The sequence below is a fragment of the Hylobates moloch genome, unplaced genomic scaffold (genome assembly GCF_009828535.3).
Source record: "Hylobates moloch isolate HMO894 unplaced genomic scaffold, HMol_V3 SCAFFOLD_20, whole genome shotgun sequence".
NCBI lineage: Eukaryota > Metazoa > Chordata > Mammalia > Primates > Hylobatidae > Hylobates > Hylobates moloch.
The window spans coordinates 35,074,230-35,092,279 of NW_026652295.1; the positions used below are offsets into that span (position 1 = coordinate 35,074,230).

At 40.5% G+C, this 18,050-nt stretch overlaps 1 protein-coding gene across 2 annotated transcripts in view; it reads left to right on the forward strand.

Moving 5' to 3' along the window:
* The window catches only part of KCTD20 (potassium channel tetramerization domain containing 20), a 34,109-nt gene that overhangs the window by 6,560 nt on the left and 9,499 nt on the right, over positions 1-18,050 (forward strand). Inside the window, exons 2-4 of one of the 2 annotated variants that reach the window (XM_032141547.2) lie at positions 7,130-7,227; positions 10,884-11,089; positions 15,398-15,671. In XM_032141547.2, coding sequence (XP_031997438.1) covers positions 10,930-11,089; positions 15,398-15,671 — 434 coding nt within the window. In that variant the 5' untranslated portion in view covers positions 7,130-7,227; positions 10,884-10,929. The remainder of the gene's footprint in view (positions 1-7,129; positions 7,228-10,883; positions 11,090-15,397; positions 15,672-18,050) is intronic. The other variant, XM_058432689.1, reaches the window with a different exon arrangement.

The following is an 18,050-nucleotide window of genomic DNA, read 5'->3' on the forward strand; positions in this document are numbered from 1 at the left end:
CATCTTCACATTGTCGTCCCTCTGTTTATGTGTTTTAATCTCCCCATTTTGAGGACACCAGACATTGGATTAGGGCCCACCTTAATGACTTCGTTTAAAAGGCACTGTCTCCAAATACAGGCACATTCTGAGGACTAGGGGTTAGGGCTTCACATATGAACTTTGAGGGAGACACAGTTCAGCCCCAACAATCTGTTTAAGAAGTTATGTGTTGGTGGCTGGGCGGGGTGGCTCAACGCCTGTAATCCCAGCACTTTGGGAGGCCAAGGCGGGCGGATCACAAGGTCAGGAGATCGAGACCATCATGGCTAACACGGTGAAACCCCATCTCTACTAAAAATATAAAAAATTAGCTGGGCGTGGTTGCAGGTGCCTGTAGTCCCAGCTACTTGGGAGGCTGAGGCAGGAGAATGGCGTGAACCGAGGAGGCGGAGCTTGCAGTGAGCCGAGATTGTGCCACTGCACTCCAGCCCGGGCGACACAGCGAGACTCCGTCTCAAAAAAAAAAAAAAAGAAATTATGTGTTGGGGCCGGGTGCAATGGCTCATGCCTGTAATCCCAACACTTTGGGAGGTGGAGGCAGGTGGATCATCTGAGGTCAGGAGTTTGAGACCAGCCTGGCCAACATGACAAAACCCTGTCTCTACTAAAAATACAAAAAGTAGCTGGGCAAGGTGGCACGTGCCTGTAATCCCAACTACTCGGGAGGCTGAGGCAGGAGAATCGTTTGAACCTGGGAGGCAGAGGTTGCAGTGAGCTGAGATTGCGCCACTGCACTCCAGCCTGGGTGACAGAGTGAGACTCTATCTCAAAAAACAAACAAACAAAAAAGGTTATGTGTTGGGTAATCTGAATGCTCCCTTGCCCTCATCACTATGTCCTACGCCATGAGGCCCAGGCAGCATTCTTTTTCAGGTGACTGGCTTTACCTGTTCTTCAGAACCATGCTTACTTTTGTATACCCTAAGAAGCATATTATGCCTCTGCATAAATCATTGTGTTATGTTATATTTAAGATTATCCTGTTAGCCTACTGAATAATGTGCTTGAAAAACTATTCTATACATTAACCTAAATTCCTAATTCTATTAAGCTCATTTCTTCTTTAATCTAGATGGAAGAATGTCAAACTATTTTATGTGATAATATATTGTTTTCTGATTAAACTTTAAAAATTTTCTCTTAAACTGTTTCAAGTAGTTTTAAAATTTTATTTTGTTTTATTTTATTTTACTTTTTAAGAGATAGAAGTCTTGCTATGTTGCCCAGGCTGAAGCATAGTAGCTATTCACAGTCTTGATCCCACTACTGATCAGCACAGGAGTTTTGACTTGCTCTGTTTCCAGCCTGCGTCAGTTCTCCCCTCCTTAGGCATCCTGGTGGATCCCTGCTCCTGGGAGGTCACCATTGATGCTAAATTTAGTGCAGACACCTGATTGACATAGTGCACTACAGCCCAGAACTTCTGGGCTCAAGTGATCCTCCCACCTCAGCCTCCTAAGTAGCTGGGGCTACAATAGTGTGCCACAGAACCTAGTTACAAGCAGTTTTTAAGAAACCGTTCCAATGATTCCAACGTTTTCTTGAGGAGGTATCTGCTTTTAGAGATACATTTTCATTTTTCCTTATTTTAAAGATAATAACACATTCATTTTAGAGACTTTAAAATATTCAGTAAGACAATAACTTTTTAAAAGAAAAGTCACGTGATTCTACAGTTAAGGGAGAATAATCTTTTCCATCTTTTTTCTGTGGATACATTTATTGTTTCAACCTGCCTTTTAAAAATCTAATATATCAATACTATTTCACACTATTTCAGTTATTTTCTTTTTTGAAATAAGGTCTTGGCTCTGTCACCCAGGCTGAAGTGTAGTGGCAAGATTTCAGCTCACTGCAGCTTTGACCTCCGGACTTAAGCAGTCCTCCCACCTCAGCCTTGCACAAGTAGTTGGGACTACAGGTATGTGCCACCACACGCAGCTAATTTTTTTACTTTTTGTAGGAACGAGGTCTCACTCTGTTGTCCAGGTTTGTCTTGAACTCCTGGGCTCAAGCGGTCCGCCTGCCTTGGCCTCCCAAAGTGTTCGGATTACATGCATAAACTGCTGCACCTGGCCCTATTTTAGTTATTTTCAAACAGATTTCTATTTATTTATTTAGAGACAGAGTCTCACTCTGTCACCCAGGCAGTGCAGTAGTGCAATCTCAGCTCACTGCAACCTCCTCCTCCTGGGTTCAAGTGCTTTTCATGCCTCAGCCTCCTGAGTAGCTGGAATTACAGGTACACACCACCATGCCCAGCTAATTTTTGTATTTTTAGTAGAGACAGGGTTTCGCCATGTTGACCAGGCTGGTCGCAAACTCCTGACCTCAAGTGATCTGCCCACCTTGGCCTCCCAAAGTGCCGGGATTACAGGTGTGAGTCAATGTGCCTCACATTGACGAGTAGTTAAAACTACAGGTGCCCACGACACCCAGCTAATTTTTTTGTATTTTTAATAGAGACAGGGTTTCACCATGTTGGCCAGGCTGGTCTCCAACTGCCATGCTGGTCAGGCTGGTTTCGAACTGCTGACCTCAAGTGATCTGACCACCTTAGCCTCCCAAAGTGTTGGGATTACAGGCGTGAGCCACCGCACCCAGCCTCATAATTAGAACTTAATTTGAACTCAGACTGTAAAATCAGCCCCCATCTGGAGGTATTTGATTTACAGGCTCTGTCGTAGCAATTATTTAAAGAGGAAAGGTGCTAGATGTGCCCATTATCAGCACAGAAAGATTATATGTCCTAGCCCCAGGTCTTCAGCTTGAAATCATATTTCCAGTCCTGTAAAACATACATAGAAATGTTGAAGTGAATTATACCTATAAGGAGCAGTGGCACTGCATGGTGGTAAACAGCATAGACTATGAAGCCAGAAGTCTGGCTCCACTGCTTGTTCGCTATGTGACTGTGGGAACTTTCCTTAGCCTCCTTCTTCCGTCAGTTTTCTTATGTGTAAGATGAGGGTAGCAATGGCATCTACCTCATAAAGTTTTTTGAGTATTAAATTAAATAATATTTATAAAGTACTTAAATAATATATAGTGCATGATATGTGTTAAATCAATAAAGTTTAAGTCCATCTGGACTTAGGATGTAATGTTTGCAGTAATTTGACATATGAAAGAATCCAGCAGATTAATTTGTGATTCTCATTTAAGATATGTTCTTGAGTAATTGGGTTTAGATTTGATTATTAGTTTAAGAATGCTAGAAAACTTTGCTAAGTTTGAAAAGTGTTGTAATATTTAGGACCTTTTTATGTATACTATACTTACAAGTTTAATTTTTTAAACATCTACCAGAACTTTTTAAGTACTTAAGGATTTGCTTGGTAGGCATTTGAAGTGCTAACACAGGAAAAGAGCATCTATTAAACTGAATGTAGTGAAGATGTTTGATGGCAATGCCAAATTTAGGGGATTCATGTTTTATATTTAAACTGGAGGTGGGTACAAGAGTTTTTATTATATGGTTCTTTAAATCTTTTTATATGTAGTACATTAATATTTTTAAATTAGGTAATTAGGCTGATACAGTTATAAAAAAACTCTTTAAGGGTCTTTAGACTGTTAATATACCGAACTTAGGGTCTTAATGTAAATCCAAGTAACTCATATAGCCTTTTATGTGCACAAAAGCTGTTCTTTCAACGTAAGTTATATTGACAAAAAAAGTACTGTAACTCATATAGTCTTTTATGTGCACAAAAGCTGTCTTTCAACATAAGTTATATTGACAAAAAAGTACTGTAACTCATATAGTCTTTTATGTGCACAAAAGCTGTCTTTCAACATAAGTTATATTGACAAAAAAGTACTAAGGGTAGTAAGTTAGGAGTGTCAAATAGAGGAGACAGGAAAATTTATCCAAGCAATTCTAATCTTGTCACTCTGTCATTGTACTTTTATCTGTCAGCTTGTTAGCTTGGCCTGTGATTTGTAGAGAAGAAGGAAGGAAAAGGGAAATGGAATCAGAGGAGTACGAGCTTTCCTGTGGAACTGTAATGCCTTCTTCTCTCTTCTCGTTATGATTTTCTTCCAAGGTAGAAATGAGGAGCAGAAATAGTCCTGTCCACAGATATCCTTTGAATTTTCTGCCTTGCCAAGCTTGTGTAGTTTTTTGCCTTAAATTCTATTTTGTAGGCTATTAATATAGCTTCACCAACTCTCTTTTGGGTATTTGCCCCTTTTCCATCCTTCGCCATTTTTCTGTTGTGTTAGTTTCATGTATTTTCATAACCCTTGTGGAGTATGAGGATAACAACTCTTCGTAGTCTGTTACATGTATAGTTTTTCAAGTCTGTTGTCTTTGTTTACAGGCTCCTTTGCCATACAAATGTTTTTAAATGTTTTGTGGTCAGATTTGTCTTTCTCTTTCGCTTTTGGGTTTTAGGTCTTGATTAAAAAGGCCTCCCAACCCCTAGATTGTAATCTCCTAGAACATTCTTGGAAAAGAATATTGTTGTGATTCAGCTTCTCATCCATGAAATGAAAAGATTATACTAGAACAGTAGTTCCCAAACATCGCCAGTCAGTGGGAGATCACTTGAGGAGCATGTTACAAGTTCAGATTCTCCAGACCCAACTAAAGGCTTATTGAATAAGAATCTCTGGGGAATGGGGCCCAAGAAGATGTTTTAACAAGTTCCTCTAAGTAATTCTGATTATCAGCTGGATTTGAGAACCACTGGACAATATGATCACTGAGGTCTCTTCTGATTCTAAAATATCATTTCTGTATTATGTAACTCTTAAATAATACATTATCTCAACAACTAGATTGTAAGCTCTTTGAAGGTAAGCAAGACTGTGTCTTAGATAATAATACCCTTTTCTTCGCTGTCAGCCCACTAAGATACTTACTATCTCACTCCTAGACAGTTTCAGTAACCTCCTCTTACAGCCCCTCCAGTCTGTCTGTGGTCTTATTTATCTTAAAGCAACATTTTGAACATGACACCTTCCTGCAGAAGCTTTGGCTACAAGACAGAATCCTATTTTACCTTATAATCTAAGTGCCTCTGTAAACTGGCCCCAACTTTTTGTCTTTAGCTTTACCCAAGGGAGTGTGTACAACTATCTAAGCTGTGCTTTATACAGCTCCTTAGATGATGATGTGCATGGTCTTCCCTGGAATTGTATGATATGGTGGTAACCTTGACTTTTCCCACCCTTTTGCATTAATCCTTCACTCTAGCCTGATTGGTTTACTTTCTGTCTCTTTCATATAGTAATAAAGCCTTGTTTATTCTTATTTTCCTGCCAGTTATTTGTCATTCATCTTGCCTGGAATGCCCTTTTTCCCTTTTCTGTATCTAATCTCTGCATATTAATAGCTACACAGTGGAGTATTATGCAGACATAATAAAGAATGAGGAAGATCTGTATGAACTCCCATGGAGTGATTTCCAGGATATACTGTTAAGTAACGTAATAAGGTACAAAATATGGTATTTTATTTGGTAGAATATGGTATTCTATCTTTTGTAAAAGAGAAAAAAGGAGTTAAGAATATATGTATATGTACACACATACTTGCTTGTATCTGCAAAGAGAAACATTAAAGATAAACAAACTAACAAAAAACAATGATATGGTTTGAATGTATATGTCCTTTCAAAATTGTTATGTTGGAACTTAAACCCCCAAGGTGATACCATTAAGAGGGGAGGCCTTTAGGAGGTGATTAGGCCTTATAAAAGGGAATTGAAGGAACCTAGCTAGCCCTTCTCCTTCCATCATGTGAGGACGCCTAGATGCCATCATCTCTGAGGAACAGGCCCTCACCAGATACCCGATTTGCCAGCACCTTAATCTTGCTTGGATTTCTCAGCCTCCAGAACTGTGAGAAAAGAAATTTCTGTTCTTTATGAATTACCCTGTCTCAGGCATTTTGTTTATAGCAGCACAAATGGACTAAGACAACTGGTTATCTGTAGGGAATAAATAGGAACAGATTGAGAGGGAAAAGGGGAAGGACAGAGACTTCTCTGAACATTCCTTTTTTATGAGTCTTCAACTTCGGAACCATGTAAATGTTTTACATATTCAGGAAATACATTTTAAAAATGATGGAAAAATGCTATAATTGAATATAAAGAGAAACAAATGAACCTACCTTACAGAACATACAGAGAAAAAAATATACAGTAACTTTCGAATATAGCATGCTGACTGTACATCCTTAGTGGGATATGCTTTAAGGACAAAAAGAACTGCTCCCTTGACCAAAACACCTAAACTCAGTAGGTTTATTGTTATTAGTAATTTGACATTATAATTCTAAAACTAGTCTATGAACCAAGAATTTCAATGTGAAGGAAAAGATACACTAATATAAAATGAGTTAGGAAAAACCAGTATTAAATTTGAACTGAAAATATCAGTATAAACTCTATTTATGAATGAATGAGAGAGACTGGGTCTTGCTCTGTCGTGGGTTGGAGCGCAATGGCATGATAATGGGTCACTACAGCCTTGACCTCCCAGGCTCAAGTGATCCTCTTTCCACAGCCTCCTGAGCAGCTGAGACAACAAGTGTACACCATCACACACCCAGCTAATTTCTTATCTTTTGTAGAGACTCAGTACTTTTGGAATATGGTAGCCTCTTACTGTGAGTTCATAATAGTCCTAGAAGGAGGTCTTGTAGACATTTTAGATTTTTCCCCATCCCCCTCTGTTTCCCCTCCCCCAAACTTCATCCCATTTTAACCTGTTCCCAGAAATTCTGGGTGTCACCAGAGAGCATTATGTGCAGCAAAACAGAAAACCTGCTTAATAGAAAACATTAACAGTTCTCATTAGCATAAAGAAAAAGCACAATGGAACTAGACCAAGTGGTTTTCACGTTTAAGAACAGACTGGAAGGGCTTGTTTTTTTTAATCTAAGTAGTTCAATGGTAGGATATTGAATTTATTTAAGGGAATGGTGATCTAGGTAAATATCTTGTTTTCTTCAGAAATAATTGATTAGGAGAAATTGCAAATAAGAAAATATATACATTTATTATCTATAGGTTATTATGGATTCATACTCAAGATGATTTTTCTAGAGAGAAACCAGTACATTCTTTTTTAGGTGCAAGGAATATATGGAGATAATTCCACTATCAAAGACTATATATACATTTTCCAAGATGGGGAGATGATGGTGATAAAACTATTTTGCTGTTCCAGGTCAGTAAAATCAAGATTTAACAAAATATGGGCCTTCATGGGAGGCCTGTGAAATAAATAATAAAATATATACTCTTAAAATATATAGCTCCTCAGAGTGTATAAAATGCTTTCACAGAATGTATGGAAGTGAAGCATGAACTGGCTTGCTGGTTTCTTTGCTTCACAGCTGTATATTCTGGGTTCCATTATTAATATATATTTTAACTCTTGCTGCTTTTCCAAAGCAGTCTCTTCAGTTACTGTTAAGCTATAACAGGGTGGTGAATCTCTGGTTCTTGCACATTGCTGTGACCTTAAGAGTCGTGTTGACCAAAAAATGGTTTTGCAGCAATAGAGAATTATATTGTTGTTGAAGTGTTTTGTTTCTTTTTTTTTTTTGAGATGGAGTCTCTCTCTGTCACCCGGGCTGGGGTGGTCTCAGCTCACTGCAATCTCTGCCTCCCGGGTTCAAGCGATTCTCCTGCCTCAGCCTCCCGTGTAGCTGGGACTACAGGTGCACACCACCACACCCAGCTAATTTTTGTATTTTTAGTAGAGATGGGGTTTCACCATGTTGGCCAGGATGGTCTCGATCTCCTGACCTCAGGTGATCCGCCCGCCTCAGCCTCCCAAAGTGCTGGGATGACAGGCGTGAGCCACTGCACCTGGCTGTGTTTTGCTTCTTTTTTTCTTTTTTTTTTTTTTTTGAAACAGGGTCTTGCTCTGCTGCTCAGGCTGGAGTGCAGTGGTACAATCACAGCTCACTACAGCCTCGACCTCCTGGGCTTAAATCATCCTCCCGCCTCAGCTTCCCAAGTAGCTGGGACTACAGGCATGCGCCACCATGTCTGGCTAATTTTTAAATTTTTTTTTTTAGAGGTGAGGTCTTACTATGTTACCCAGGCTGGTCTTGAACTCTCAGGCTCAAGAGATCCTCCTGCCTTGGCCTCCCAAAGTTCTGAGACTAGAGGTGTGAGCCACTGCACCTTGCCCTTTTTTCTTTCCTTTTTTTTTCCGCCTTCAATCTGTTCTGAGGACGAAGATTCATTTGGGGGATGGCTACAGAAGTGAAACAGGGTAGACAATGAAAATATCATTCAAAGTTGAACGAAGCATCCATGCTGGAAGGGGAATAGAACCTTACTATTATATTTAAACTGCCTGATCTGGTTTGTTGAAGAACTTGGTGTCAGTTTGCTTCTTAGGTTTCATAGGTCAAGAGATTTTTGTTCCATCATTCTGGGATTTTAGAGGAAATAGAGTTTATAGGGGACTTTGGGAAATGCTGGGTTAGGTGATATCTGAAAGTATGTGCCATTAAACATTAATCCTGGGCTGGGCGTGGTCATGCACACCTGTAATCCCAGCACTTTAGGAGGCCGAGGCAGGTGGATCACCTGAGGTCAGGAGTTTGAGACCAGCCTGGCCAACATGGTGAAACCCCATGTCTACTAAAAATACAAAAATTAGCCAGGCGTGGTGGTGGGTGTCTGTAATCCCAGCTACTTGGAAGGCTGAGGCAGGGGAGTCACTTGAACCCAGGAGGTAGAGGTTGCAGTGAGCTGAGATGGTGCCATTGCACTCCAGCCTGGGCAACGAGTGAGAGACCCCGTCTCCGAAAATCCTTCAGGATTTCTTCTTTTTTTTTTTTTTTTGAGACGGAGTTTCACACTTTCGCCCAGCCTGGAGTGCAGTGGCGCCATCTCTGCTCACTGCAACCTCCACCTCCCAGGTTCATGCCATTCTCCTGCCTCAGCCTCCTTAGTAGCTGGGACTACAGGCGCCCCCCACCACACCTGGGTGATTTTTTGTATTTTTAGTAGAGACGGGGTTTCACCGTGTTAGCCAGGATGGTCTCGATCTCCTGACCTCATGATCCGCCCGCCTCGGCCTCCCAAAGTACTGGGATTACAGGCGTGAGCCACCGCGCCCGGCGCAAAATGATTTTCTTACATTATGAAGATTAAATTAAGTGGCTTATACAGTCTAGTCCATGCAAGTTCTCAAGAAGCAGGCTCAGTCAAGCTTATTGTGTGTTGGTTCAAGAGATCTTTTCGAGTGCAACAAAGAGAAGTTTGAACTTGGTTCTTGAGCAGCTGGAGGAGCTGTAAGTAGATTGGAATATTATGGTTCAAAACCAGTTAAGATGAAAGAAGCAGACCGTCTTTGGTAATGTTCTTCCCAGTTCTATGGACTTTGTTCTTTATCTTATTCTGTAGACTTGATTTTAACATCTGAGCCAAACTTGAAGGCATTGGTAGTTCTGTTTGACTTTACCAATCACCAAACATCAATTTTAAATGGCTGCATTTTTTAATATAAATACTTTATTTTTAAGAAAGGATAATTGTGAAAAAAGCTGCACTCACATTGAAGGTTTTCTATCAATACATTCACTTTATTCCTTCAATTTGCTTAATAAGAGCCATTGTCTGAGAAAGATTTCATCAACTGAAAGTATCTCTTCTTTAGCATGATTTATTTTCAGGCATGTTCCTCTAGCCATCTTATCAAAGTGGTCATTTTTACATTTCATCTGAGTGAAAACTTGGATCAGGGCATAAATTGATCAATTTTATGCTAAAAATATTTTAATATATGTTATGAAGGGATTCAAAATTTAATTTACCTTACAGATATTATGTTTATTTTTTATAGATGTTTATTGGCACCTACCACATGCTTGGTATGCCAGGAAATTCAGACTATTAAAATGCATTACTGCCCTTAGTGAGCTTCCTGTTTCCTAAAATACTAAGCATGTAATCCATATGCATACAAATTACTGGTGATTTAAGATGATTCTTCCACCAGAATGCCAGTGGAAATTTGTACAGTGTAAACTGTGAAAGTGCTAAGTAGAGTGAACTTCAGGAATATTTTGAGTAGCCGCCATCGAGGATGGAAGGGTTGCAGGGCGTGATTAACCAGCAGAAAGTTATGAAGCCCCTTGTGTGGCTGCTGTGGCATCTCCATCCTGCCTTATCATTGGGGGTCTTGCACGTGGCAGTCACATAGTGTGTGTTGTTCATGGGGACTCTGCACTGCTTTCGAGAGAGATGAATGACATGATTAGCTTTATAGCCAGTGTGATTTTAAGGTGGGGTTTTGGGATTGAGCATAAGGTATACAAAGTGAAAGAGAGAAAAGGGGAGATAAAAAGGAGAACTTGAGCTCTACAATCAGAATTAGCTTTTTTCTTCATCTCAGATGATTCTCACACTGGCTTTAAGGTTGTGATTGTTTTTTAATTTCTTGGCGCTTAATTGTTGCAAGAGTGTATGTGTCAATTTTGAAAAAACATATGTTTTCTTTAGTTGAAAAGTTGGACTCTCTGCTACCCTATGTCTCTGTAATATGAATACCACAAAATTATTGTTCCACCATTTAATATAGAATTGATCATGAATGTGGCCAAAGTCAGTGAATTTGATGTCTGTTCATGGATAAAATTATTCCCTGGTAACAAGTTTATCTGCATTCTTAGTGATTTGATAAAGACCATTTAAATCAGTCCAATTCCTATCGATATAAAAATCAAAAATGTTTAAGATGCCTATTTCTCCTGAGAACAGGAATGCTAGCTGTCAGTTTTCTAGTTTGGCTTTCATACCATGGAAGTCCTTAGAAATCTGTTTGGTGAGTTCTAAATCATGCATATTCCTGTGTTCCAGGATTTCTCTCTGATCAAACGGACAGTTCAGGACTCAGAATCTAAGGATGAATGTTCACCGTGGCAGTGACAGTGACAGGTTATTGCGGCAGGAGGCCAGCTGCTTAGTGGATGATACTTCAGCTGCAGCCCAAGAAAAAGAAGCAAATAGCCTGGCTTCATCTGGTCCTCATAATCTTACTTATCCTCTAGGTCCCAGGAATGAAGGTACAGTGATTAGCTCTTGACTTAATTTGGGGGGCTTTCCAATACCAGAGCATCCACTCTACCCAGGAGGCATGAATGTTTTTAATCTAAATAAATTATCCAATTAATTGCTTAGCTTGCATATCACAATTACGTAAAGCTGACCACAGAAACTCTCCACTTATTTAATCAGTCTAGCACATCTAATATGGTGATAATGGTATTAAAACAAACAAAAACAGCCACAGGTTTGGAGTCAGAAGACATATTCAATTTCTAGCTCAGCTGCTTATTAGTTGTAACCATGGATGAGATCCTCAGTCTTTCTGAGCCCTGCTTTTCCTTTTCTTTATTTTTTATTTTTATTTTTTGAGATGGGGTCTCACTCTGTCACCCAGGTTGGAGTGCAGTGGCGCGATCTTGGCTCACTGCAGCTCTGCCTCCCAGGCTCAAGTGATCCTCCCACCTCAGCCTCACGAGTCGCTGGGACCACAGGTGGGTACCACCACGCCCAGCTAACTTTTTACATTTTTGGTAGAGACAGGGTTTCACCATTTTGCCAAGGCTGGCGAGCCTCACTTTCTTAATCTAGAAAACAAGGCTATTAATATTCTTCCTAGGCCCGGCACGGTGGCTCACGCCTGTAATCCTAGCACTTTGGGAGGCCAAAGCAGGTGGATCACTTGAGGTCAGGACTTCAAGACCTGCCTAGCCAATGTGGCGAAACCCCCATCTCTACTAAAAATACAAAAATTAGCCGGGCATGGTGGCAGATGCCTGTAATCTCAGCTACTTGGGAGTATGAGGCACGAGAATCGCTTGAACCTGGTAGGCGGGGGTTGCAGTCAGCCAAGATGACACCACTGTACTCCAGCCTGGGCAAGAGAGGGAGACTCTGTCTCAAAAAAAAAAAAAAAAATTCTTCCTACCTCACAAGGCTAGTAGATTAACAAGTTAATAGATGTGAAAGCTCCTGATAAACTGAGATTCTTTTTAACTTTTAATTAAAACAATAGCACCAATAATAGCAACTACCATTTATCGAGCATTCACTGTACCAGGAACTTTACATACATTCTTTAGATCAGGGGTGGCAAACTGGTCAAATCTGTCTACCTGTTTTTGTAAATAAAATTTTAATGAAATAGCCATCATGTCCATATTGTGTATGGCCGCCTTCCTGCTACAGTAGTGGCAGAGACTGACCACAAGCCTAAAATATTTACTTTGTGGCCCTTTATGGAAAATTTGCTGACTCTACTCCAGATTAGTCCTTACAACTATTATCCTTGTTTTACAGATGCGGAAACTGAGGCTTAGAAAGCTTCGGTAACTTGCTCAGGTTCACATTGCTAGGAGGTAGTGGGCTGAGATGATTTCTGTATGTGTATTAACTGACAGAAAAGCATATGACTGCCGCTGAAGAGTACACCATTAGGGAGAACTTGTGCAAGGAGTCTGTTTTCCTACTCGCCCATTTAAGCAGGATAGAACCTGAGGTTTCTTCTTTGGGTTTCGGAATAAACCCATTTTAATTGCTTCATTACTGGGGAGAAATCAAGCATTCTAAAGAACTGAATTAGTAATTCTGGTATCCATTTCTTTTTTTTTTTTTTTGAGACGGAGTCTCGCTGTGTTGCCCAGGCTGGAGTGCAGTGGTGCGATCTTGGCTCACTGCAAGCTCCGTCTCCCGGGTTCACGCCATTCTCCTGCCTCAGCCTCCCAAGTAGCTGGGACTACAGGCGCCCACCACCACGCCCAGCTAATTTTTTGTATTTTTAGTAGAGACAGGGTTTCACCGTGTTAGCCAGGATGGTCTCGATCTCCTGACCTCGTGATTCGCCTGCCTCAGCCTTCCAAAGTGCTGGGACTACAGGCGTGAGCCACCGCGCCCGGCCCAGGTATCTATTTAATTTTTAATAAACAGCACCTCAAGTGTGAAAGCCTATCCTGGTGATCAGAGTGGGTTGCCTGTGGGTTACCTGGTGATTGCCTGTGGGTTACCTGGAAGCGTAGCTTTTGGTGTGCAAACATGAGACCACATTGAAAGTTTATGAGAAGCTATGGGATGTGAACTCTAAATAGGTTTTTGATCTAGATTTTTGTTGCCTTTTATCTACAAACAAATGGGAAAAAAACTAAGTGTCCTCTACCCAACAATTTATTTGGTTGTCTGAGTGTAGGAAATCAGACTAATTTCCCAGAGGTCATGGGCATTAATCATGTTCCTGAATTTGTTTACAAATTTTATAAACAAGAGGAGTGGGAGTAATTCAGTTGTATTGATAACATTTTCTTTCTTTTTTTTTTTTTTTCAAAAAGGGCTTGAAGATAGAAAAATGTTAACAAATCTTGCCAAATGTAGGTGATGGGGCGTATGTATTATATTAAGTTTGTGCTTCCCTATGTTTGGAATTTTTCATTAAAAAACTTTTTTTACATTAAAACAAAATAGGGCTGGGTGTGGTGGCTCACACCTGTAATCCCAACACTTTGGGGAGCCAAGGTGGGCGGATCACTTGAGTAGACTGCCTATTTAAAAGAACCCTCTGGTAATCCTTTGTAAATACTTCTGATTGCCTTCTATATACATCCAGATTTCATATATCTAGTTTTAAGCCTGTTTTGTATCATGCAGTATTTTACATATCTATATAATTTTTTTTTTTTTTTTTGAGACGGGGTCTTGCTCTGTTGCCTAGGCTGGAGTGCAGTAGTGCAATCTTGGCTCACTGCAACCTCCACCTCCCAGGTTCCAGAGATTCTCCTGCCTCAGCCTCCTGATAGCTGGGATTACAGGCACCCACCACCACTTCTGGCTAATTTTTTTTTTTTGAGACAGAGTCTCGCTCTGTCACCCAGGCTGGAGTGCAGTGGCGTGATCTCGGCTCACTGCAAGCTCTGCCTCCCGGGTTCACACCATTCTTCTGCCTCAGCCTCCTGAGTAGCTGGGACTACAGGCACCCACCACCACGCTCGGCTAATTTTTTGTACTTTTAGTAGAGACGGGGTTTCACCGTGTTAGCCAGGGTGGTCTTGATCTCCTGACCTCAGATGGTCTGCCCACCTTGGCTTCCCAAAGTGCTGGGACTACAGGCGTGAGCCACTGCACCTGGCCTATTTTTAAGTGCTCTCACATCCTTAATTTCAGTTTATAAGTGAAACAGCCCTGTGAGGTATATGGAGTGAACATTATTTATCCTCCTTATATAGATGATGGACCAGGTAGAAAAATTAAATAAATTAACTGGCCAGGCACGGTGGCTCACGCCTGTAATCCCAGCACTCTGGGAGGCCAAAGCGGGCAGATCACGAGATCAGGAGATAGAGACCATCCTGGCTAACACGATGAAACCTTGTCTCTACTAAAAAATACAAAAAATTAGCCAGGCATGGTGGCGGGCGCCCGTATTCCCAGCTGCTCGGGAGGCTGAGGCAGGAGAATGGCGTGAACCTGGGAGGCGGAGCTTGCAGTGAGCCGAGATCGCGCCACTACACTCCAGCCTGGGCAACAGTGTGAGACTCCATCTCAAAAAAAAAAAAAAAAAAGGAAAGGAAGGAAAGAAAAATTAAATAAATTGCTTAAAGAAAGCAGCTTTTTGGTGATACTAAGAAACAGATTTCATGAATGAATCCTAATGCCATTTGCACTGGAACTTTTCTGCTGAGAGTAAGACGTGGTTTTTGAAAAAATAGTGTAGGTGATGTTAGGATTCTCCCGTACGTAGTGAAAATGCCTTTTACTGTGAATTTCTAGGAAAAATAATATATTGGAAAATTAAAGACTATCATTTTTCCTTCTGAAAAATAAAATTTTAAAACAATTTTGAAGAATTTGAAAATGAATAGTTTTGGCACATATTAGTAGCAGGTTCCTTAAATAAAACGCGGGAAATATAAAAGTATTATTTAGCAATAGAAGTGAAAACAAGTAAAAAGTGATTGCCTCTGAACCAACACCAGGGAAGGTATAGGGAATAGCAGGGGAGACTGCGGGGCCTCCACATAAATTCTTCTCTACTGTTTTTCTTAACCATATACGTAGTTTACTTTAGAAAATTTAAATAATGTTCAAGTGTAGGCATCCTGCCGTCATCCTCTCCTTCACCCAACCCTCACATGTACATGGAAGAGATCCAATATAAGTCTCTAGTTTTTTTGTTTGCTTGCTTTTTACTTGCTGTAGGCAAGAGGTTTTTTTGCCTATGAACACCTAAAATTTGGGGGTTTTTTTGTTTGTTTACTTGTCGTTTTAAAGAAGACAGGGTTTATTTTTCTCTCAAGGGTTTTGCTCTCAAGTTGTTTTGGTTTCTTTGTATGTTCTTTTAGACCTCTCACTTGACTATGCCTCTCAGCCAGCAAACCTTCAGTTCCCTCACATAATGCCCCTTGGTGAAGACATCAAAGGTTCTTGCTTCCAAAGTGGGAATAAACGGAACCATGAACCTTTTATTGCTCCAGAAAGATTTGGAAACAGTAGTGTGGGCTTTGGCAGTAATTCCCATTCCCAAGCACCAGAGAAAGTGACGCTTCTTGTAGATGGCACACGTTTTGTTGTGAATCCACAGATTTTCACTGCTCATCCGGATACCATGCTGGGAAGGTAACTGATGATAATTTTCTTCCAAATTCATTCTGTTCTCTATAAATAAAAATACCTGCTGTTTATCTTGCATTAGATATAACAATAAAAAGCATTGTATAGGTTGGGCGCAGTAGCTCACGTCTGTAATCCCAGCACTTTGGGAGGTCGAGGCAGGCAGATCACCTGAGGTCAGGAGTTTGAGACCAGCCTGGCCAACATGGTGAAACCCCATCTCTACTAAAAATACAAAAATTAGCTGGGTGTGGTGGCAGGCTCATATAATCCCAGCTGCTACTTGGGAGGCTGAGGCAGGAGAATCGCCTGAACCCAGAAGGTGGAGGTTGCAGTGAGCTGAGACCGCACCATTGCACTCCAGCCTGGGTGACACAGCAAGACTCCGTTTCAAAAAAAAAAAAAAAAAAAGCATTGTATTTTTATTTTTCTGCCCTCATACATTTGTGAAAGGGAGAGCAAGCTGGTAAAAGCCTAATACGTGTTGGTATTTCGGGGTAGGGAGAGTATTTCATTTACAAAGCCAGGATAGTAAAATGAGCCCCACAAAAGGAAATAAAATCTATTTGGAAACTATGAAAAAATAACCTGCTAAATCTCATTCTCTGCTCCTCTACAAATTCACTCTAAGTAATGTTTTCAGAGTTTCACAGGTCAAAGATGCTAGGGGTAAGGTGAGACCTAAATCTTGCTCCTTTTTTTAAAAAATAAAAAACAGTATTAGGCAAATGTTCTGCATGGCACAGGAAGAAAGCTATTTTACTGAAAAGCATTTCCCTGCCATCTATTGCAAGTTTTATGCTTGGCAACAGATGCTATGCTGTCATTTTCTAATGCTTCCATTACTATTCAAGTTTTTTGAAATGGAATCTTTAAACCTAGTTGTTTTGTTGTTTGTTTCGTAATTGCCCTCTTTATTCTTCATGGTCCATTCTCTGTGCTGCTTCATTCAGATTTATCTCCTCTTAACCATCTCTGGCCCCCAGATTTTTAGGGTCAGAGTTTAGGAAATGGAAATAGCCTACTAAGGGGGAATACTGTCCAGGAAGGAGTCTCAGAGCCTGGGCTAGGAGTAAAGAGATTGTCTTTCTGGCCAACCATAGACCTTAACCTAAGGAAGAGCAAATTGGGATAAGAGTAAAAATAGTAATAATAATGATATTATACTTGTAGATTTGGCTTTTGATCATTTTCCTCTACTTAGAAGTAGATTTTATTTTGTTTAGAGATCTAACCTCAGGACTTTGAATTAATTTAAACAGTTAGAAATTCAAATTGATCACACTAATTTATTGAATTCTAGGCTAAATAGAATCCAGCCATTCAAATATATGTGTATTTGAACATATAAATTCACAGTGAACCACCTTTTTTTTTTTTTTTTGAGACGGAGTCTCAGTCACCAAGGATGGAGGGCAGTGGTGCAATCTCGGCTCACTGCAACCTCCACCTCCCGGGTTCAAGCAATTCTCCTGCCTCAGCCTCCCAAGTAGCTGGGATTACAGGTGTGTGCCACCACACTCGGCTAATTTTTGTATTTTTAGTAAAGACAGGGTTTCACCATGTTGGTCAGGCTGGTCTTGAACTCCTGACCTCATGATCCGCCCACTTCAGCCTCTCAAAAGTACTGGGATTACAGGTGTGAGCCACTGTGCCTGGCCACAGTGAACCACTTTTTAATTAGAACCAAACCTGTCTATGTATTTCTTAAACGTCTGAATTAAGATAAAAGAACATTAAAACATTTTCCAGACTGGCCCTCTTATTTTTTATCAGGCTTGACTTCCTGTTCTCAGTTTGGGTATTACCACCATTCCCACCCCCTGAAAAAAGTGCTTCTCAGTGCAGGCTGGCTGTTTTAGGTATGTTGCCTCTGAAAGTAGTGATCAAGAGAAGAAAGGCAAATGTTTTCTGGGTAACAGATTCTTGGGTGACACTGGTTTTTTGAATCTTGGAATGGGTCGTCCCATGAAGAAGAGAGTCTGGTTCTTTATCTGTATGGTTCATTCAGCTGAATTGGCAAGGTCATAAATTCTGTAAGTTATTTAGATTTGTTCTGTTCTGTGGCTACCTGTCCTGTGATTATATATAGTACTTGTAAGCCTAGCAAGTGAGCTTACAGATGTGGGCCACTAGTCACAAGGGGAGAAGCTAAGAGAAAGAGAACGGATTAATGCAGATCCATGCCACTACTAAATACATAACTCTGAGCTGAAGTCCAACTGATAATAAATGGGGGGATTATAGTTACAATATGTTCACTATTTTTATTCAAAGCTCTCTGAGCTAGATTTCATTCAACCCGAGCATTCCAGAAAAACATCTGCATTCTTTGGAGGCTACTTTTATCAAGATGGAATTCTTATGTGTGGTACAGTTATTTGG